The following is a 20,398-nucleotide window of genomic DNA, read 5'->3' on the forward strand; positions in this document are numbered from 1 at the left end:
AAGAAGCAGTGAACGAAGCAGATTCTGACGAATGGCTTCAAGCAATGGCTACGGAGTTGAAGTCAATTATCAAGAATAATACATGGAAGATCGTAGAGCGCCCGAAAGATTGCAAGATAATTGGAAGCAGAGTAATATTACGAAACAATTACGGTCAAGATGGAAATCTAGAACAAAGAAAGGCCAGAGTTGTTGCGAGAGGATTCGCACAACGACCTGGAATCGACTTTAACGAAACATTCTCACGGTCGCACGTCTCGGATCCATTTGTATGATGATCGCATTAGCTGCTCAACACGGGATAAAAATAAATCAACTCGACATCACTTCAGCATATTTGAACGGAGTATTGGAAGAGAAAGTATTTATGGAAATACCGCAACACATGGAAGAAATTCTGGACTTAATAATTTGCAACAAAAGGAAGACAGCAAGAAGGGAAAGAAGATGCTCACCGACCTGAAGAAAGGCAACAAGGTGTGTTGTCTATTTAAATCACTATACGGCCTGCGTCAGGCTGGACGTCGCTGGCACGCCAAATTGAGCGAAGAATTGAATAAGTTCGGAGCCACTCGATCAACGGCTGACCCTTGCATGTACTATACGAAACGAGGGAGGGACTTACTGCTAATTGCTGTTTATGTCGACGACATATTGGTTGCCTTCAGAAACCACAGACTTATCGAAGAATTCTCCAAGCATTTGTCTAACAAGTTCAAAGTTAAAGATCTTGGTGAAATCAAGTACTGTCTCGGAATAGAATTTTCAAGAGACAACGGTAGAATTTCAATGAATCAACGAAGATACGTCAAAGACATTCTCGAACGTTTTGGAATGTCAAATTCTAAACCAGTATCCACTCCATTAAATCCGGGGTTGAAACTCAAGAAAGGAGAAAGTCTGTCCAAATCTGAATACGAAAACTTACCGTACAGAGAACTGATTGGGGCTTTAATGTACTTAGCGGTATGTACAAGGCCAGACATCGCTTACACAGTTAGTCATTTGAGTCATTACAATTCGTGTTATGATAAAAGTCATTGGATGGCTGCAAAAAGAGTGTTAAGGTATCTAAAAGGTACAGTTTATCTAGGACTACATTTTGGAAAATCTCTGGAACCCATGAAGGGCTACGTCGACGCCGATTGGGCAAATTGCGCGGATGACAGAAGATCGTATACTGGACACTCATTTATACTCGCTGGAAGTCCAATTTCCTGGGAGTCAAAAATGCAAAAAACGGTTGCACGGAGGCCGAATATATCGGCTCTGGCCAAAGCTGCTAAAGAGACCATATACTTGCAAAGATTTCTCACCGAGCTTGGATTTGTAGATTTGGCTGAAGTAAAACTATTCTGCGATAATTAGCTCTCAAGTTGTCGGAAAACCCGGTCTTTCACAACAGAACGAAACATATCGACGTACGTCATCATTTCGTCCGAGAAGTATTGAACAACGGACAAGTGAAGATCAGTCATGTAGCAACCGACGACATGGCCGCTGACGTTTTTACTAAGGGACTACCGAGGATCAAGCATCTCACATGTCTGAAGCTACTGGGATTCGGACGTGTTAACTTCGGATTTGAAGAACATTCGCGTCTCGAGGAAAAATGTTAGAACTATGATTATTCGGGCAACACGCGAGTGTCTACAAATCGTCCTGGACTTACGGCTCCATCTATTGAACACACATATAATCACACAGGACCGTTGCCATTCTCCCTCCTTTTTTACTAGTATTCTTTGTGCCACTTTACAGTAGTGAGTTACGCGCTTTTTCTGTACGTTTATTAAATAAAGTATAGTGTAATCAATACAGCCTCCTCTTCACTCGTATCACGACCACTTTCATTAATCCATTTCCAACAAAAAGTGCTTATTAAATAAATTTATTATTTATCTTTGGAATTAACTAATTTATCTTTAAAATTAATAATTATCATGTATGAATATCTACACATGCATTTAATTCGAAAATGTTTAAACACGATATGAAAATATTTTTGATGCTTTTTGTACTGCAATAAATATATGTTTTATAATGCCTTATAAGAAATCATATAGGCTAGTTTTGACATTTAAATTCTGTTATAAGATGTTTATCTCTGAATGCTATTTTTATTTACTCAGATCTTACTGATTTTTTACATAAGAAATATTTTCCGTTGACTATAAACATTCTTGGTTATTCTTCATCTCAATTCTCTGCTTCAAAAGCACAATGGCAAATATTTTTGATTTTTTTAAATCCTACTGAATCTGCGAAGATGAGAATTAGTTATAACTTTTGGCCTGATTTTCGTGGTAATGCCTATTGTCCCTCTTCTCTATCCCCTTTTACTTCTCCCTCTTCTTGTTGCTCGAACATAACAACAAATAGTCACCGGATGTGCGCAACTAACAATAAGACACGCGTCTTATTTAGCCTTAAGAGCGTATAAGTAAAAAGTTCATATCACAAGTAAAACGTTAAAAAAATCTGTTTTAATATTTTTATATTAATAATAAAAATCACATTTTCTATATTATACTGTATCAATGGACTGTATTACTTTAATACTATTGTACATTGCGAAAGTAAATTATATATAAATTAATATCAAAATATCGATGGCAATCGGAGCCTGTGCGGATGTCACAAAATTAATAAATTAAAATGAGATCTCAAATAAAACTCATTTATTAAATTCTGAACGTTTCAACCCACTTCGGGTCTTCTTCAGTAGAATCCGCAAACAAAATAAATGTTATTCTCCTCCCTATTCAAACCGTCCGGCCGTCGGAGTGTCTCCCTAACGGTGACCATCGTCAGAAAGGAAGCAGAGCACATAAGTGACTCCCTTACCAACACCCGACAGTAAAAATAGAGAGAAGACGATGCTACACGTGACACATCACTTTAACGACTGCGCTGCCGTTATAGTGATGTGTCACGTGTAGCATCGTCTTCTCTCTGTTTTTACTGTCGGGTGTTGGTAAGGGAGTCACTTATGTGCTCTGCTTCCTTCCTGACGATGGTCACGTTAGGGAGACACTCCGACGGCCGGACGGTTTGAATAGGGAGGAGAATAACATTTATTTTGTTTGCGGATTCTACTGAAGAAGACCCGAAGTGGGTTGAAACGTTTAGAATTTAATAAATGAGTTTTATTTGAGATCTCATTTTAATTTATTAATTTTGTGCATGACATCCGCACTGGCTCCGATTGCCGTCGATATTTTGTTTTTATTGTAACACAATAATTCAAGCCGAGTACAAAAGTTTTTATTTTAAATTAATATCATAATTTGAAACAATTATAATATATAATGGACAAATCAAAAATTTGAAATAAAGTGTTACAAGAATCTTTCAATTGTTAGATGCTAGAATATATACAGTAAATCAGTTAATCAGTTAATAATAACTTTAGTTTTTAGCCAAAAATTATATTAAATCAGATAAAGTATTTCTTATAGATTTTTAGATGCTGCAAACCAAATTTTACTAACATTAAACATGTCAGCTAGATTTCCTAAATGATTGAGATTTTATGTAAAAAATGGCGATTTTGAGATTTTTGAGATTTTGTTGTAAAAAAGGTTAATGTTATCTAGAAAGTCTGATTAAGTATCATGAATGTATTATTTATCCCCTATAAAATACATTTTTTTATTTCAATATTTTACTTTTTAGTCGTGGTTATGAAAAATTAAAGCTGAGAATTACTTTTCATGAAGATGCGCCTGAAGAAAAGATTTTTTAGAAAAAATTATTTTACCAATTTATTTATTCCCTTTTAGATTATACAACTTTTGTCTGGAACATTTTTTCGAAAATGTTTTTTGAAAAATTCAAAGTAATTAAAATATGTGAGACATCCTATATATATGTATATATATACATTTAATGGAATTTATCACGATAAGTTAAACTGCGTATGTGTGTTTTTAGTGTATATAGCCCTAACTACAAAATGAATATAATTATATGACTTTGTCATTATAGACGGAATATTTGCTATCTCAGCAAAACTTTGTATTTAAATCCTTCCTAATATGACTGAAAAAAATATATTGAAATAAATTAAAATAAAAATAATGCATTTTATAAAGGATGAACAATACATTTATGAAGATTTTAATTAGAATTTTCAGATAATGTTAATCTTTTTTACAAAAAATTTCAAATATTGCAAAAAAATGTCATTTTTTACATATTAAACCTTAATTATTATTTCGGAAACATAATCAGAATATGACATGCTGATGAAAATTAGCTTGCGACATCGTGTTTTCAGCAACCAAAAATCTAAAAGATACAGATCTTGTCTGCTTTAAAATAATGAAAAAAATATATTTTTGTAAACCAGTATAATTAATTTAGAAGCATATGATGCCATAGTACTTTCTCATACGAACGTTCTTGTGGCTATAAGTATGAGACCTTAGTTACGCGCGTCCGGCTACTTGTTGCTAACAGGGGTAGTGGGCGTCAATCACGAAAATTGGGCCGAAAGTTGCAATTAATTCCCAACTCTGATGTAAATAATATAAATAGAATAAAATACGTAGAGATATATGATTTATGACAATGTTGTATCTTATTAATTTTATATTTCAATAGACTACATTTTTGTTTTATTTTCATTTTATTCAGAGATTTTACATAAGAAGAAGTTTTCTTTCATACATATATCTTGAAATGCTTTATAAATTTAAAATTCTTACACATTGCCTAACATTTATAAACTGATAAATGACACAATCGATTACTTCATTAGTTGCATTAATATATCTATATTTTATTTTTTGACATAATATAATTATTGATATATAATTTTTTCATACAGTGGATGTAACATGGAAACTACTTGGCAGTTAACAATCGCAAATATATTTTTCTGATAATCATAATTCTATATCATTTTGATGATCTTTTCTTTATAATTTTTATAATTAATTGCAAATTAAATTAGGCAATTAGACAATTCTTTTTATATTGTCGATTTTTATATAGTCGAAGTTTAAATATAAGTGAACAATTTGCGACTGTCAATTATAGTCGATGTTATTGTATCGAAACAGTGAATAATTACTTATTTTTTAAATTTTTATTTGTTACGTATACATTTTAAGGCTTCAATTTTCAATTTTTCAATTTTTGGTTTTTATTTTTTTACATATAAATATAAATATTTTAAATTTTAATAATAAAATGTAAATAAAAATAATAAACAGTCCCGCTCTGTATTTAAAATAACAAATTATTAAATTGGTGAATTAAGGCCAACTAATGAACAACATTAAAAACAAACTAAATTAATATATAAATGATTTTAATGTTAAAAATTCACATATTTTAAAATTTTACAAACGTTTCCACTGTACTACAGTCTTCATCAGTGTTAAACTTATAAATATAATCAACATAATGATGCACAAAAAATTAAAAAAAACAATTTATATTACATTATTTTAAAATAAACAATAAAAATTTAAAAAACAAGTCTTCGGAACTGAGTCATTAGGCTAAAAAATGCAAACCAAAGGATATAAAATTTCCTGTTTTTTCGTGTGTCATCGCCTTATCTTATATAGATTATTGCAAATTTGCTGTTACAACTGTTAAAACTATGTGAGTCCTGAATTGAAGGGATCATCTTCTAATTCCAACGTTTGACGACGTGGAAATCGTTGTCCTTAGTTCTGCCACTAAATATAATAATATAATCAACATAATGATGCACAAAAAATTAAAAAAAACAATTTATATTACATTATTTTAAAATAAACAATAAAAATTAAAAAATCTTAACGTTGTGACTATGTGAATTACGAAAACTATTTGATTTTATAATTAATATATTAATCAGCTTACTTATGTGAATAAGGATGTCTCCCACTGCCATTTGAATTTTCCTTTTTGTTCTCAACACAATTATGATAAAATAGTGTCATTGTCCCTTTATATATTGTGATGAGAGCACGTTATATCTATATTATTGTAACTTATACATGTGTTGTTTGTTTTTTATCTATGTCTGTTAACTTCTCAAGTATATCAAAATACGAATCACATAACAACTCAGTGTCTTTATTTAAATTTATTCCGTTTTTCTGTTCTTTTATGTGTAACGTTTCAGAAATAATCCTCTTATAATAATTAATTTCATGATCTAAAATTTTGACATTATCCCATTTAAAATCGTGTTTTTCTTTGTTAATGTGTTCTGATATTACCAAGAAGCTATTAATGTTTCCTTTGATATTATTTTTGTATTCTTTTATTCTAGTTTTTAATTGTCTCTTCGTCTGACCCACGTATGAGATGCATCACAATCATTACAATTGATCTTATAAACAACGCTAGAATTCTGTGAATGCACATTTTGGTCTTTATGAGTTTTTCTAATATTGTTGAGTTTATTCAAACACCTATAACCAATATTAACATTATTCGACTTTTTAATCGAAGAGACAACCATATCTGAAATTCGGTTAATATACGGAATAACTACAAATTTTATTGTTTTTTCTTCTTCTGCTAACTCAATCTTAATACTATTATTATCGTTATTGATGTGTCTGTTTAAAATAATACCATTGGAAACAAGATGTTTGATACGGTAATTAATTTTATTGAAAACTAAGTCGAGAGGATAACCATTGCTCAAAAGTATCCTAACCACTAATATAATATTTTTATTATAAAATTGTGGATGTGATGATAATAATAAACACCTATCTGTTAAATTATAAATTATTGCAATTTTGTGGTAAAGGGGATGATTGGAAAAATATGACAACACCCTGCCAGAAAAAGTCTTTTTTTGATACTAGTCTATGTAAATAGTATTATTTAAAACTATAATAGATAGATCAAGAAAATTTAAGCAACGATTCCTCTCTCGTTCGACCGTAATAATTAAATATTTTAATATTTTTGGCGCTTTATATGAAATCTCAGGACTAAGTTTATCAATTTTATTCAAACTAATCGCAATCAAAAGATCAAGTATCAAAATATTGACAAAACTGATGTTAGCCTTTCTGAAATATCAAGGACTACAAAAAATTCGATTTTAAGATAATAAAAGAAAAGGGATATACAGAATATTTCCAGAGGAATAGTCAGCATTCTAGAACATAATTGTACATCATTTTGGGCAAAAAAGTTTATATATTTATATATGTGCCTTATTCTGGACGGTTATAAAGATACAGTGTGTTCAGTTTTAAGGACAAATATGTTATTTATTAACTTGTTAATAAAATACAACCAAATTCTATTAAACAATTACATTAAATTTTAAGCTTACAATAAATTTAAATAATTAATAATAATTAATAAATAATAATTCGCATTAATTGATAATAATTTTGGCATGAATAAATAAGGCATTTCAATTACACCAGAAATCCAAAGTTTTAAATTAACACATGACTTATCAAAAATGACCTAATGTTTACATTTGTAACTGTGGCGTGGTAACAGAAAATGACGAAAATGTAATGTAATTATTTTATAGCATTTGGGTCTACTAAATTAATTCTATTAAATTAATTAATTCTACAAAATTATTGATTTTTAAGATTGAATATGTAATAATAACTGTTCAGAATAAGACTCATGTTTATATAAACTTTTTTTGCTTAAAATGATACGTACAATCATATAAAATGCTGACTACTCCTCCTGAAACACTGTATATTAGAAAAAATATTTTTTGTAAGTAATTTCTATATTTGTGCAATGCAAATATATATAACCAGTGTAATTATATTCGAAATCATAAACATATTTTTATTTAATTCATCAACTTTTACATATTCTAAAAATACAAAAATTAATATAATAATTTTAATTATATATTTATTTTAATTATATAATGAATACGTATGATAATTATTATCATTTAAAGCAAATTATCTAACTAAATCCTAAGTTTTTTCTTTTTTATTTCGCCAACACCAAAGTTATCGTGTCAATCAAAAGTAAGTTTCAGAATAATTACAGTTTTATTTTTTAAAGTTTTTTGGTTTATGTGTGTATTAATATATATATTTTATAATATATTATCTTTTTATTCTTTTATCATATAGTATATTAATTTTGAATATTTATTTAAGTTATATTATATTTATGTTTTAAATTTTATGTTTCAAATATTCAATTAAAAGTTATAGAAAAAAATTATTATTTTGTGAATTATATATATTTAATTACAATACAATTATTTACAATAATTTGCTTGCATATCATGTAATTAATGTTACATGCATATCGGTAATAAAATGTTATCTCAATAATATTTATTAATGCCTATATATTTTTTTATATAGTATAAATTTTTTGATTGGATGTATGTCTTACAATTAGTTGATTAAGTGTGTGTGTAATCAATTCGCCAGTAAGAAATAAAAAACGAAAAAGTAATGTATTTAACATAAAAAACGACCAATACTGGGCAATAAATTCTTTATTAAATTAAATATCTTATTACGTTTCGACCTCTAGTTTAGGTCTTTTTCAAATGAAAATTCTCTTTAAGATGAAATTATAGATAAATTTTGTTAATTTAAACTATTCAAATAGTTAAAATTTTGTTGTATCAGTCGAACACGCATTGTTACTGACGAGACGTCTTTTAAGACACAAGGTTTCTTTTTTATATATTGTTTGATATGTTATAAGGGTGTTACTTCTTTATCTATAATGTCATCTTAAAGAGAATTTTCATTTGAAAAAGACCTAAACCAGAGGTCGAAACGTAATGAGATATTTAATTTAATAAATAATTTATTATTGGTCGTTTTTTTAATGTTAAAAACATACTTTTTCGTTTTTTATAAATTTTTTAGTGTTTAAATTAAATAATATTCATTATTTTACATAGGTATATATATATATATATATATATATATTTTATTATAGATATATATTTTATTATAGATATTGTATTTTTATCAATCTTAACAAAAAAAATAACTTAAAAACTTTTTTATGCTCTGTATAGTTACATTTTTATTTTATAATTCTAAAAATTTTACATATTTGAGGGCTGTTGCAAAGATATATCAATTATCAAAAATATCACTATTCAGTATCAATTCAGTCAGATATGATAAAAATTTGAATCATTGTTACATTTTTCCAATACTATTATAACTTTGTAACACAGTGTGTGTCTCATATATTTGTTGTGTTATCAATAGTCTTTTAAGTGTCAGTTAAGTGCTACATATACAATGTCGGCTGAAAGTAACGTTTCTCATCAGACAAAGAAACATCGAGATTATGAGCTAATTCCTGGAAAGATGGCCACCTATCTTCTCTTTCAAATATATTTCTCTGCTTTTATGTTGTACGCGTTATTGACTGATATGCTTAAGCATTCTTTTCCCGAGTTGTCATTTATCTACATAATTCCTTCCTTGAAATGCTTCCACAATTTAAAAATAGCTGCTAAGCCTAAAAAACTTGTTTCATTGGCTTTGTAAATTAAAATAAATATTCGAATTTAAATAAATATTTTTTGATCATTTTTCTCTTTTGACGGTTTTTTAATACAAAGTCTTATTGCAATTATTTTTCTGATAACTTGAGAAACATATCAATACGTTATGTATCAATATTTATTGATTTAAATGAATTTATATAATTTTACAACTCAAAATATTAGTATATTGTTATGAAGATATAAATATTTTCTCAGTTATTTTATCAACAATATTTTTATTGGAAATACAAGGATATATATTAATTAACTAATTAATTAACTAATTAAAAATATCTCTTGTGATTTTGAAGTTTAAATATAAAAAAATACTCTACAATTTAAAGAACAAAAATGTAAGTGTTTCAATATTAAATAATTGAAATACAAACGTCTATCTTGTATCTAAAAATAAATATCCGAAAATCTATTCATTTATGAATATAAAAACCACAACTTGAGAAATTTGAAAATAAAAATATAAAAATCCAGAACGTTAAAAGTATAAAACTACTAAAGTTTTTAAAGCTATTACTTGAAAATTTTGATATTTGTTTAAATTTAAATAATTCTGAAAATATTATAGTAAATATAAATAATTATATAATTAAATAATTCAAATATTCACATTTAAAAACTAATAATTTTTCTATACATTTCTTAAAATAAAATTCTTTAAATGTATGTAACTAAATAAGTAGTAATAACTAAAAAGATTTGTATATAGATTAATCAAATACTTTTATTTTAATTATTATACTTTATAAAATCGAAAGAAGAAAAGTAAAAGAGAAATAAAGATCGAAAATTTCCAGTACAGATTATAACAATTTAAGAATTATAAAATTCTAAACTGAAAAAATTAGTGTTTTGTTTGAAAATTTAAATAATTTTAAAAACAGTATGTTAAAAATAAATAATTATATAATTAAATATAATTAGTTCACAATTCAAAAACTAGTAATTTTATTATAGATATTTTGAAAATAAAATTCCTTAAGAATATATAATAATAACTAAAAAGATTTATATAGAATCGTTCAAATTAACACAGTTTTTTTATTTTATTATAATTACTACACTTTATAAAATCGAAAGAAGAATAGAGAAAGAGTAATAATTCGAAATATTAAACAACATTATAGATGCAATATTCAAATGTATGTCGATCTAATAGCCAACCTATAAAATGCATGTTTAATATTAAATGTAATCAACTGTAAACTGGATTTGTTATTATTACAAAAAGTTTACAATACCTCTTACATATATGTATAAAAGAAATATAAAAATCTTATATGTTTCACATACAATAAGATATTAAAAGACAATCGAATCAACTTATAAATAAACAAAATTTTAAATACCTTAGCTGATGTCACGGTGTTAGTTGCATGATAAAGATCAACGACGAGCAACAAGATGAATATAGCAACGCGTATCGTCGGTAACGTCATGTTCCCCGGAATCTTTTCAATATGTTTTTAGAGAGAACAATCGAAGATCAAAGGTACTTGTCTGAAAAACACGCCCATACACGACACTATTCACTCGCTACAGTCGCTACATTCCTGCGTTCTTAACATACAGCACGTTCCCTGTTTATATATATGTGTATATATATATATATATATATATATATATATATATATATATGCTTCTATATTCGACGTGCATACACTGCAACTTCACTCAGTTAAGTCCAATTAATTCCAATTAATAATCTTCCACGCGAGTTCTCCGGATAATCGCCGACTGACCAAAAGGTTAGAGACGGCCGAAAGAAGGATCCTTTTAAGAGACAGCAACCAAGCGTTCTGAGTGACCAACCGTAACGAGTGCCGCGGAGCAACTGGCACTTGCCACTTGCTTCAGACCTCTGGAGCAACCGTCTGATATTTATGATATTCCGAGCCACTAGATTTTTCCTCTAACGAAATACACTCCATTCCTTTATCACAAATAGAAATCCTACGCTTTATTTCTTAAGTATTTAAAAATATGTGAAAATTATATTTTAATATGTAAGTTTAAAAAAAATATATATATATATTTACTTACAATAATAGTTTAGAATTTTATAATTTTTGAATTATAATTTTTGAAATAAAATTTTCGATCCTTATTTTTTTCTTTTGTCGATTTTATAGACTATAATAATTATAATAAAATAAAAAAGTGTTAATTTGAACAATTCTATATAAATCTTTTTAGTTATTATTACATATTCTTAAAGAATTTTATTTCAAAAAATCTATAATAAAATTACTAGTTGTTTTTGAATTATAAACAATTTAATTATATTTAATTATATAATTATTTATTTTTAATATATTGTTTTTAGAATTATTTAAATTTTCAAATTTCTAGTTTTCTTCAGTTTAAAATTTTATAATTCTTAAATTATTATCTTTAATTGAAATTTTCGATCCTTATTTCTTTTATTTTTTTTCTTTCGATTTTCTAAAGTATAATAATTAAAATAAAAGTGTTTGCTTAATTTATATATAAATCTTTTTAGTTATTAGTACTTATTTAGTTACATATATATTTAAAGAATTTTATTTTAAGAAATCTATAGTAAAATTATATTAGTTTTGTGAACGTGTGAATATTTTATTTAATTATATAATTATTTATATTTAATATGTTTTCAGAATTATTTAAATTTAAACAAGTATCAAAATTTTCAAGTAATAGCTTTAAAAAAATTTTTAGTAGTTTTATACTTTTAACGTTCTGGATTTTTATATTTTTAAATATTTTTATTTTCAAATTTCTCAAGTTGCGATTTTTATAAATGAATAGATTTTTTGATATTTATTTTTAGATAGGTAGATTTGATTTTTAGATACGAGATAGACGTTTGTATTTTAATTATTTAATCTTGAAACACATTTTTGTTCTTTAAACTGCAGAGTATTTTTTCTATTCTAAACTTCATTCTAAACTTCTAAATTACGATAGATATTTATGGTATTCCAATACTTCGCCGCTATATTTTTTCCTCTAACGATATACACTCCATTCCTTCATCAAGAGTAGAAATCTACGCTTTATTTCTTAAGTATTCAAAATAAAGAATTTTTTATAATATATTAATATGTAGATTTAAAAAAAATATATATATATAATTATTTACAATAATAATTTAGAATTTTATCATTCTTAAATTATAATTTTGAATTGAAATTTTCAAAACTTATTTTTTTTATTTTATAAAGTATTTTATAAGTAATAATTATAATAAAATAAAAAAGTGTTTGCTTAAATTTATATAAATCTTTTTAGTTATTATTACATATCTTAAAGAATTTAATTTTAAGAAATCTATAATAAAATTATTAATTTTTGAATGTGGACAATTAATTATTTAATTATATAATTATTTATTTTTAGTATATTTTTAGAATTATTTAAATTTCAAACAAATAATAACAAAACTTTTAAGTAGCAAATCTTAAAAAAAACTGCACTTTTTTACTTACAATAATACAGTTTAGAATTTTATAATTTTTGAATTATAATTTTTGAAATAAAATTTTCGATCCTTATTTTTTTCTTTTGTCGATTTTATAGACTATAATAATTATAATAAAATAAAAAAGTGTTAATTTGAACAATTCTATATAAATCTTTTTAGTTATTATTACATATTCTTAAAGAATTTTATTTCAAAAAATCTATAATAAAATTACTAGTTGTTTTTGAATTATAAACAATTTAATTATATTTAATTATATAATTATTTATTTTTAGTATATTTTTAGAATTATTTAAATTTCAAACAAATAATAACAAAACTTTTAAGTAGCAAATCTTAAAAAAAACTGCACTTTTTTACTTACAATAATACAGTTTAGAATTTTATAATTTTTGAATTGTTATAATCCTTGAATTGAAATTTTCATATTTTTTCTCTTCTTTTGATTTTATAAAGTATAATATTTATAACAAAATATAAAAATGTTTGATTAAAATATATAAATAGTTTTAGTTATTATTGCATAAAAAATAATTTTAAAGAATATTTAATAAAATTATTCCATAAAAAATAATTTAAAAAAATATTTAATAAAAAAAATAAAAAAAGATAAAAATATTAATTTTTGCGCTTTGGGCTCTATTGGCCAATTTAAAATATCATATTTATGTTATTATTATTTAAAGAATATTATTATTTTAAGAGAAATCTATAACAAAAGTATTAGCTTTTAAATGCAAACAATTAATTATTTAATTATATAATGATTTAATTTTAGTATACTAATTTTTGAATTATTTTAAACACACACACACAAATAATAATAAAACTTTTAAATAATAAATCTTAAAAAAATGTTTGTACTTTTTTACTTATAATAATACAGAATTTTATAATTCTTGAATTGTTATAATCCTTGATTTGAAATTTTCAATCCTTATTTCTCTTTACCTTTTCTTCTTTCGATTTTATAAAGCATAATAATTATAATAAAATAAAAAAACGTTTGATTAATCTATATAAATATTTTCATTATTACACATTTTTTAAAAAATCTATAATAAAATTATTAATAGTTTTTAAATGTGTGAACAATTTAATTATTCAATTATAATTATTTATTTTTAATATATTGTTTTTAGATTTATTTAAATTTTCAAATAAATATTTAAAGATGTAATAAATCCTTTCAAATATAGTCGCTAGTGTAAAATTAGGAATGTGAAATCATTGACCAAAACTAGCAATATTATTTATTTATTCAAAATCACGTTTCGACCATGTGGATGTGGTTCTTATCAAGTGAAATAAAATTGATCAAGTTCTGAACTTAACGATGCTTTTGTGTGAGATGTCGGCTTTGTCTCTTTTCTTTAATTATTTGACTCTTTTTTTAATGTAACATAAGTACAATGTCATCTTAATTCAATTTTATTTCATTTGATAAGGACCACAATCACATAATCGAAACATTGTGATTTTGAATAAATGGATAATTGCTAGTTTTGGTCAATGATTTCATATTCCTAAATATTTAAACTTTTGAATAATAGTTTGACAAAAAACTTTTTTATACTTTTTCTAAGTTAAAAGTATAAAAAACTAATTTTAAGTATAAAAAACTATTTTCTGGATTTTTAGATTTTTGAATATTTTTATTTTTAAATTTCTCGAATTGTGATTTTTATTTTTATATTTATAAACTAATAGATTTTTGGATATTTATTTTTATTATTTCAGATATCTACGTTTGTGCATTTTAATTACTTGATCTTGAAATATTTACATTTGTATTTTTTAGATTGCAGAGTATTTTTTATATTTCTATAATAATAATATTTGAAATAAACATTAATAAGACTCATATATACATATATTGTATATAAGTAATTAAACAGCAAAGAAATGTTTAAATCTTAAAAATATTCAAATATAGTAGAACAAGAGAGGTACTCGAAAATAGTAAACATTATGAATATAAGCTATTAAAATAGCTACTTAATTACGGAAATAAAGTTCGAGATAAAAATAAAAAAAAGAAAAAATAGAGAAGAGAAGAAATATAATAATATTAAAATAAAATAAGACAGGGTTCCCGAGGAGCGCGTTTTTAGTGTTTGAGCGTGTTCTGTCTTTGTTTAACTTTCAGTAAGTAACAGAGAACGATGCTGTCAGCTAATAGCGTCTTCCTGAATGCACCCTAAAATAAAATCAAGAAATCATGTAAAATGGTGGCATAAAGAATGCAAACAGAACTTCTGTTACAGAAAAAAGAAAAAATAAATTACATGCCTATCTTAAAAAACAATTTACATAATTTCTTTTATAAAAAAAACTAGACAACACAATAAGCCATAATCCGATTTTATGTAATGTGTGTGTGTGTGTGTGTGTGCGTGTGCGTGTGTGTGCGTGTGCGTGTGTGTGCGCGTGCGTGTGTGTGACTTAACTTTTTAATATTTGTAATTTTATTTAATTTTATTTTGACAACTGTCAAACTGTTAACCCTCTCAATAACTGCTCTATGCTATGAATATAACGCATATCAATCGCGAATCGAGACAGTTAATCAACATCGCATAAAAGCGACAACAATATTAATAACATGCCTTTTTTAGAAAGGGATACAACAGAGCAAAAATGATAGCTCAAACAATAAACAGAAAAACAGACAGCTTTTAATAGTTTGTTAGCAATATATCAATAAAAATATTAATATGAAATATATGTTTGGATTAAAATTAGAGTAATTATAAATTCAATAGATTCAATAACATTATAAAATGGAATATGTAACGAGGAATGTTAAAGAAATAAATACTTAGTAGAGATAAATAGTATTTCCATGTGTTGACAATAGGATATGGAATATAAGAAAAGTAACATCAAATAAAGAAACTGAAAAAAAGACTCTTAAAGTATTTGTAGAAAAGAATTATTGCGAACATGTAAAAACGTGAAATAAAAATTTATCATCAGGAAAAAAGTTTATTACCAAAATGAGACAATTTGAATATAAAATGATTAATAAAATATTAATTTTATTGAGAAATTATTAAAATTATTTAATTATTGCTTTGATAGTGGAACCCAGAGATTGGAAATTTCATCAAATTAGCTTTATTGATAAAGCAGATGAAAGAAAGATGGGATCAATAACGCTATCTTCCTGTAAAATAAATGTCCCACTTTCTGGCCTTTTAAGCGTAGCAAGAACAGTTATTATTTATTTGTGGAATCAACATAAGAAGAAATTGATAACAAATACTTCTATCGTGTAAATCAGAGTTTTATGTATGATATACACTTATTTTGCAAGTAGATTGGTTTAAAAATTATTAATTAAGTTATTTATTTAAAATTATCAGTTATTCATTACCGGAGTTTTTAACCCTCCGTAAACACCAATGTTGCACTTTCTGACCCTATCTACGACTCAATTTCTGATCTTTCACGCTATTACAACATACTTAATCTTATAAATTTCTTTCTACTGTGTACAATTTTACGAATTTCAACATGTTTCTTTATTGTTATATTTATACTTAAACAAATAAAACAGTAAAAAATCATCGTAGAAATTTAAAAAATAGGATTTTGTAGGCAAAATATTATATTTTATGAAACGTAAGAATAGAATTTTTCGAAAGAAACTTTTTATCGAGTTACAGAATATCAAAAGTGTCGTTCATCTATGGTATGTTATATCATTAAAAACTATTTGGAGTTTTTTCTAATGTATAAAAGATTGTAAATAAATTGATACAAGTAAGGTAGCAGACCCAATTCATCTCTAAATTTGTTAAAAGTATATGTGGAAGGACATCGTCAAAAGTACTTGTTAGATCAAGGAATAAATCGGATGTATGTCCTCTGATGAAACTGATGTTGATCTCATTGTCAGTAATAAGAATCGTCAAATTATCCTAACATGACCATGTTCACTACCGGAAAATTTGATTTATCCTAATGACAGATTTGATTCTTCTCGTAACAAAATTTCTTTTAATGATTCCGTCTCGCAATCCAGTTCGGAAAAAGACTAATTCATCTCGGAAAGATTCTGTAAGACATAATGTTATATTAGTCTCAACTATCTCTTTCTTAATTACCCAGCTAACCATTTGCTTGGAAATTATTAACAATCGGGAAACAAAATACGACCAAATATGGCTGTAAATCCAGGGCCTACTGTGTCCTCGAGTGCGCTCCAATTGCAATCAAAAGTTGAAAGTATATCCTAACATCAAGTTGGGTGCAACGCCAGAGCAGATCTGTCACTAACAGTGCGACGACAGATTGGCAACAGACTAGGAACAGATTTATCAATCGTAAATTGAGGACAGATTTACGCCAAATGCTCAGCAAATCGAAGAAAAATCCTAGATCTGGAGGATCTGCTGCATTTTTGGCATCAATCTGTTGTCAATACTTTCGACAGATCTGTTTGCTACTCATTGCCACTTGTCAATATAGTCTGCTAACAGATGTTGGGAAATATTTATTGAATTTATGCTCACAGTGTTTGTAATGACAAAATATGTTTCTTATCCGTGGCCATTTTACAAAACAAAAGTTGTTGCTTACATTTGCGCTTACATGCCTGGTTAGCTCTTGGCTAAATGATTAGCCGTTTCGTTGCCTAGGATTCCAGTGTGAGCCGGTATCTATCCATTTGGTTCAGTTGGCAGATTTGATTTCGAAAAACTTTTGTTTTATGCGGTATATGATGTAATTGTATGTCTTTTTTGTGTTGAAAAGGCAAAAAACAAATAAAAATAATTGATTGTAATAACTATACTTTTTGCATGCTTTATATAATTCTCGTGACTAAACTTCAGGGTCAACAAGAGGCCCGGTGAAGACGCTTATCGGTCGACCGGGAATTACAGATTTGTTTAACCTAGATATTAGCTAAAATACTTCATGAATCTTATTAAATTTACGATATTCTTAATTAGTAGGATTGTCCGCAGGGCGGCAAAGATTAATTTTTTGAAAAAAAGAAGAAAATAAAATTCATAATATAACTTAAGAGGATGCGCAGTTAACAGCGGAAAAGATTGAATTAGCCGCGAGATCGTATTTAATTTGTTATTAATTTTTAAGAGCAAAAATGCAAAATCCGACTCTTAGACCGGGTCTACACAATAAGTGTAGTAAGCTCTAAGCCTTAAGAAATTCACCAATAACAGTCGATTATTCCCCTCATTTTTAACTGTGATTGGTGAATTTCTTAAGGCTTAGAGCTTGCTACACCTATTGTAAACCTGGCCTTAACTGCCTTGCTCTATTATATAAGGAATGTATTAAAAAATATTTCACGAAGCTATGTAACTTCTTTTTACGTAAAATCTGGGATGAACAAATCTCACTAGATCTATATAAAGAACAACTCATAGGAAAAACTGACAGCTTGACAAGGAGAGAGTGTCATTCTGTCTTTATCTCTCTTGCATCTGAAAACTCGAGTTCTATCTGGTATAATAATTTTTTTTATAATATATTGAAATATTTGTTTATAATATATAAAAATTATTTTAAATATATATATTTTTAAAGGCGATTCTTAAGAATTTTTTAATATTAAAAATAATTTTACAACTACAACACCACATTGTATATATAATATATATATATATATATATATATATATATATATATATAAATGTAAAATAATTCCGTAAATAAATTAATCCAGTATTTTCTATATTTTAAGAATTCTTGAGTTAATTATCTTTACAAAAAAATATTATATATATTATATATAAATATTATATATAAATATTATATATAGACTATTATCCACTCGTGTTAAAGAGCATAAAAATCATATTAACAGAAATACTAACCAGACTTCTGTTATTACTGAGCATCGGTTGCAGGGACATAATTTTGATTGGGATAATAAGGAAATCTTGGATGAGGAACCTTTTTTGCATAAAAGACTTGTGTCGGAAATGTTATTCATTAAGAGACAAAAAAATGGCCTTAATAGGCAGGAGGGTACCGAAAATCTGCATTCTACTTATATGTCGATTTTGAAGAATATGCCGACCGTTTAATTTTTTACTCATATCGATGTGTTTGCTTAATTCTGTATTATTTTTGTTTTTGGGATATTCGTGTATGTCTGCTTATTCTTTGACATTTAGTTTAACTTAGACTCTCGAACGTGACGGTCGTGCGTTGTTCTTCGACTTTTGGCGTGTGTTGGATTGCTTTGCTATGGGTAGCATTTCCACGCATTACTTCCGTTTTTCAACGACTGGAATCGATGAGAGGCTTGTCTTGCGACGCACGCCATTATGTCTGATTTTGCTATGACTTTATGAGTTATATAATTGCTAAGTTTTCCTATTTACTGAAGATGATCCCAAGGAAGGATCGAAACGTTTAATTAAATTTTTTTGTCTTAGTTTATTTTTGATTTATACCTTTTTATTGTTTTTACTTACGCCTTTACCACCCAGATTGCGGTTCTTACTGGCCTATTATTGGATTTTTATTGTGTTTATTTTATCAGAGCCTTATATATTTTTCTTCTTAGTTATTTTTACAAAAAAATATATTTTTAATCATTTTTATATATTTCAATATATTATTAAAAAAGAAAAAAAATGTCGAAACCGATAAATTTAAATCCGAGTTTTCACGGTAACAGACTAAACACCTTTGCACTAATCGATTATGTACTTTTCTTCATACTTATTTATATAGTAGATATTATTAATATCAATATGTAATTGAAAAGTAATTAAGTAATACATATTTATTAGTTTATTTTACGACATGTTCTATAACAGACTAGAATTGCTAGTTGTTCTCTCCTTGTCTCGTTATCGTGCTGACAATATATAAAGTCGATGAAAAAATACAAAATAAAAAAAGTAATCAATTGCCAAGCCTAATAAGCGCCCGTGTCTTACATTTTATACATTAGTTCACTTTTCGAATTATTATTTTATTATTATTATGAATCACTGTACAATTTAGAAACATATATGTAATTTTTGATATTGTTTGCATATGTTATATACACACATATTCTAGACAGTACAGAATATTTATAAAATACTTATATAATAATTATTTTACTATTTTATAAATGCAATATTTATCAAAAATCTTTTATCATAAATATTTTTGGAGTCTTAGATTCAATAGATTATAAGTATTTATTATAAATATTAGAAAATATTTACGATAATTAGATCGATTCCAGACAGCACAGAATATTTATAAAATATTTATATAATAATTATTTTACTATTTTATAAATATTTATCATAAATATTTTATAAATATTTTTAGAGTCTTAGATTCAATAGATCATAAATATTTATCATAAATATTAGAAAATATTTACGACAAATATTATGGTAAATATTATAAATATATTTATTAAATCATTATGGTACAAATTTTTTTAA

General features: G+C 25.9%; 1 protein-coding gene across 10 annotated transcripts in view; it reads right to left on the minus strand.

Moving 5' to 3' along the window:
- Positions 1-11,344, minus strand: part of magu (SPARC related modular calcium binding-like protein magu) — a 202,282-nt gene extending 190,938 nt beyond the window's left edge. For 2 of the 10 annotated variants that reach the window (XM_085490165.1, XM_085490155.1), the window contains exons 1-2: positions 11,161-11,344; positions 10,849-11,079 (exon numbers count right to left, since the gene is read on the minus strand). In XM_085490165.1, the coding sequence (XP_085346291.1) occupies positions 10,849-10,938 (90 nt within the window). In that variant the 5' untranslated portion in view covers positions 10,939-11,079; positions 11,161-11,344. Of the gene's footprint in view, positions 1-10,848; positions 11,080-11,160 lie in introns of those variants that run through there. The other 8 variants (XM_085490160.1, XM_085490158.1, XM_085490157.1 and 5 more) reach the window with 8 other exon arrangements.
- Positions 11,345-20,398: the final 9,054 nt, after the last annotated feature.

The sequence above is a fragment of the Nylanderia fulva genome, unplaced genomic scaffold (genome assembly GCF_048542155.1).
Source record: "Nylanderia fulva isolate GAGA-0341 unplaced genomic scaffold, ASM4854215v1 Scaffold99, whole genome shotgun sequence".
NCBI lineage: Eukaryota > Metazoa > Arthropoda > Insecta > Hymenoptera > Formicidae > Nylanderia > Nylanderia fulva.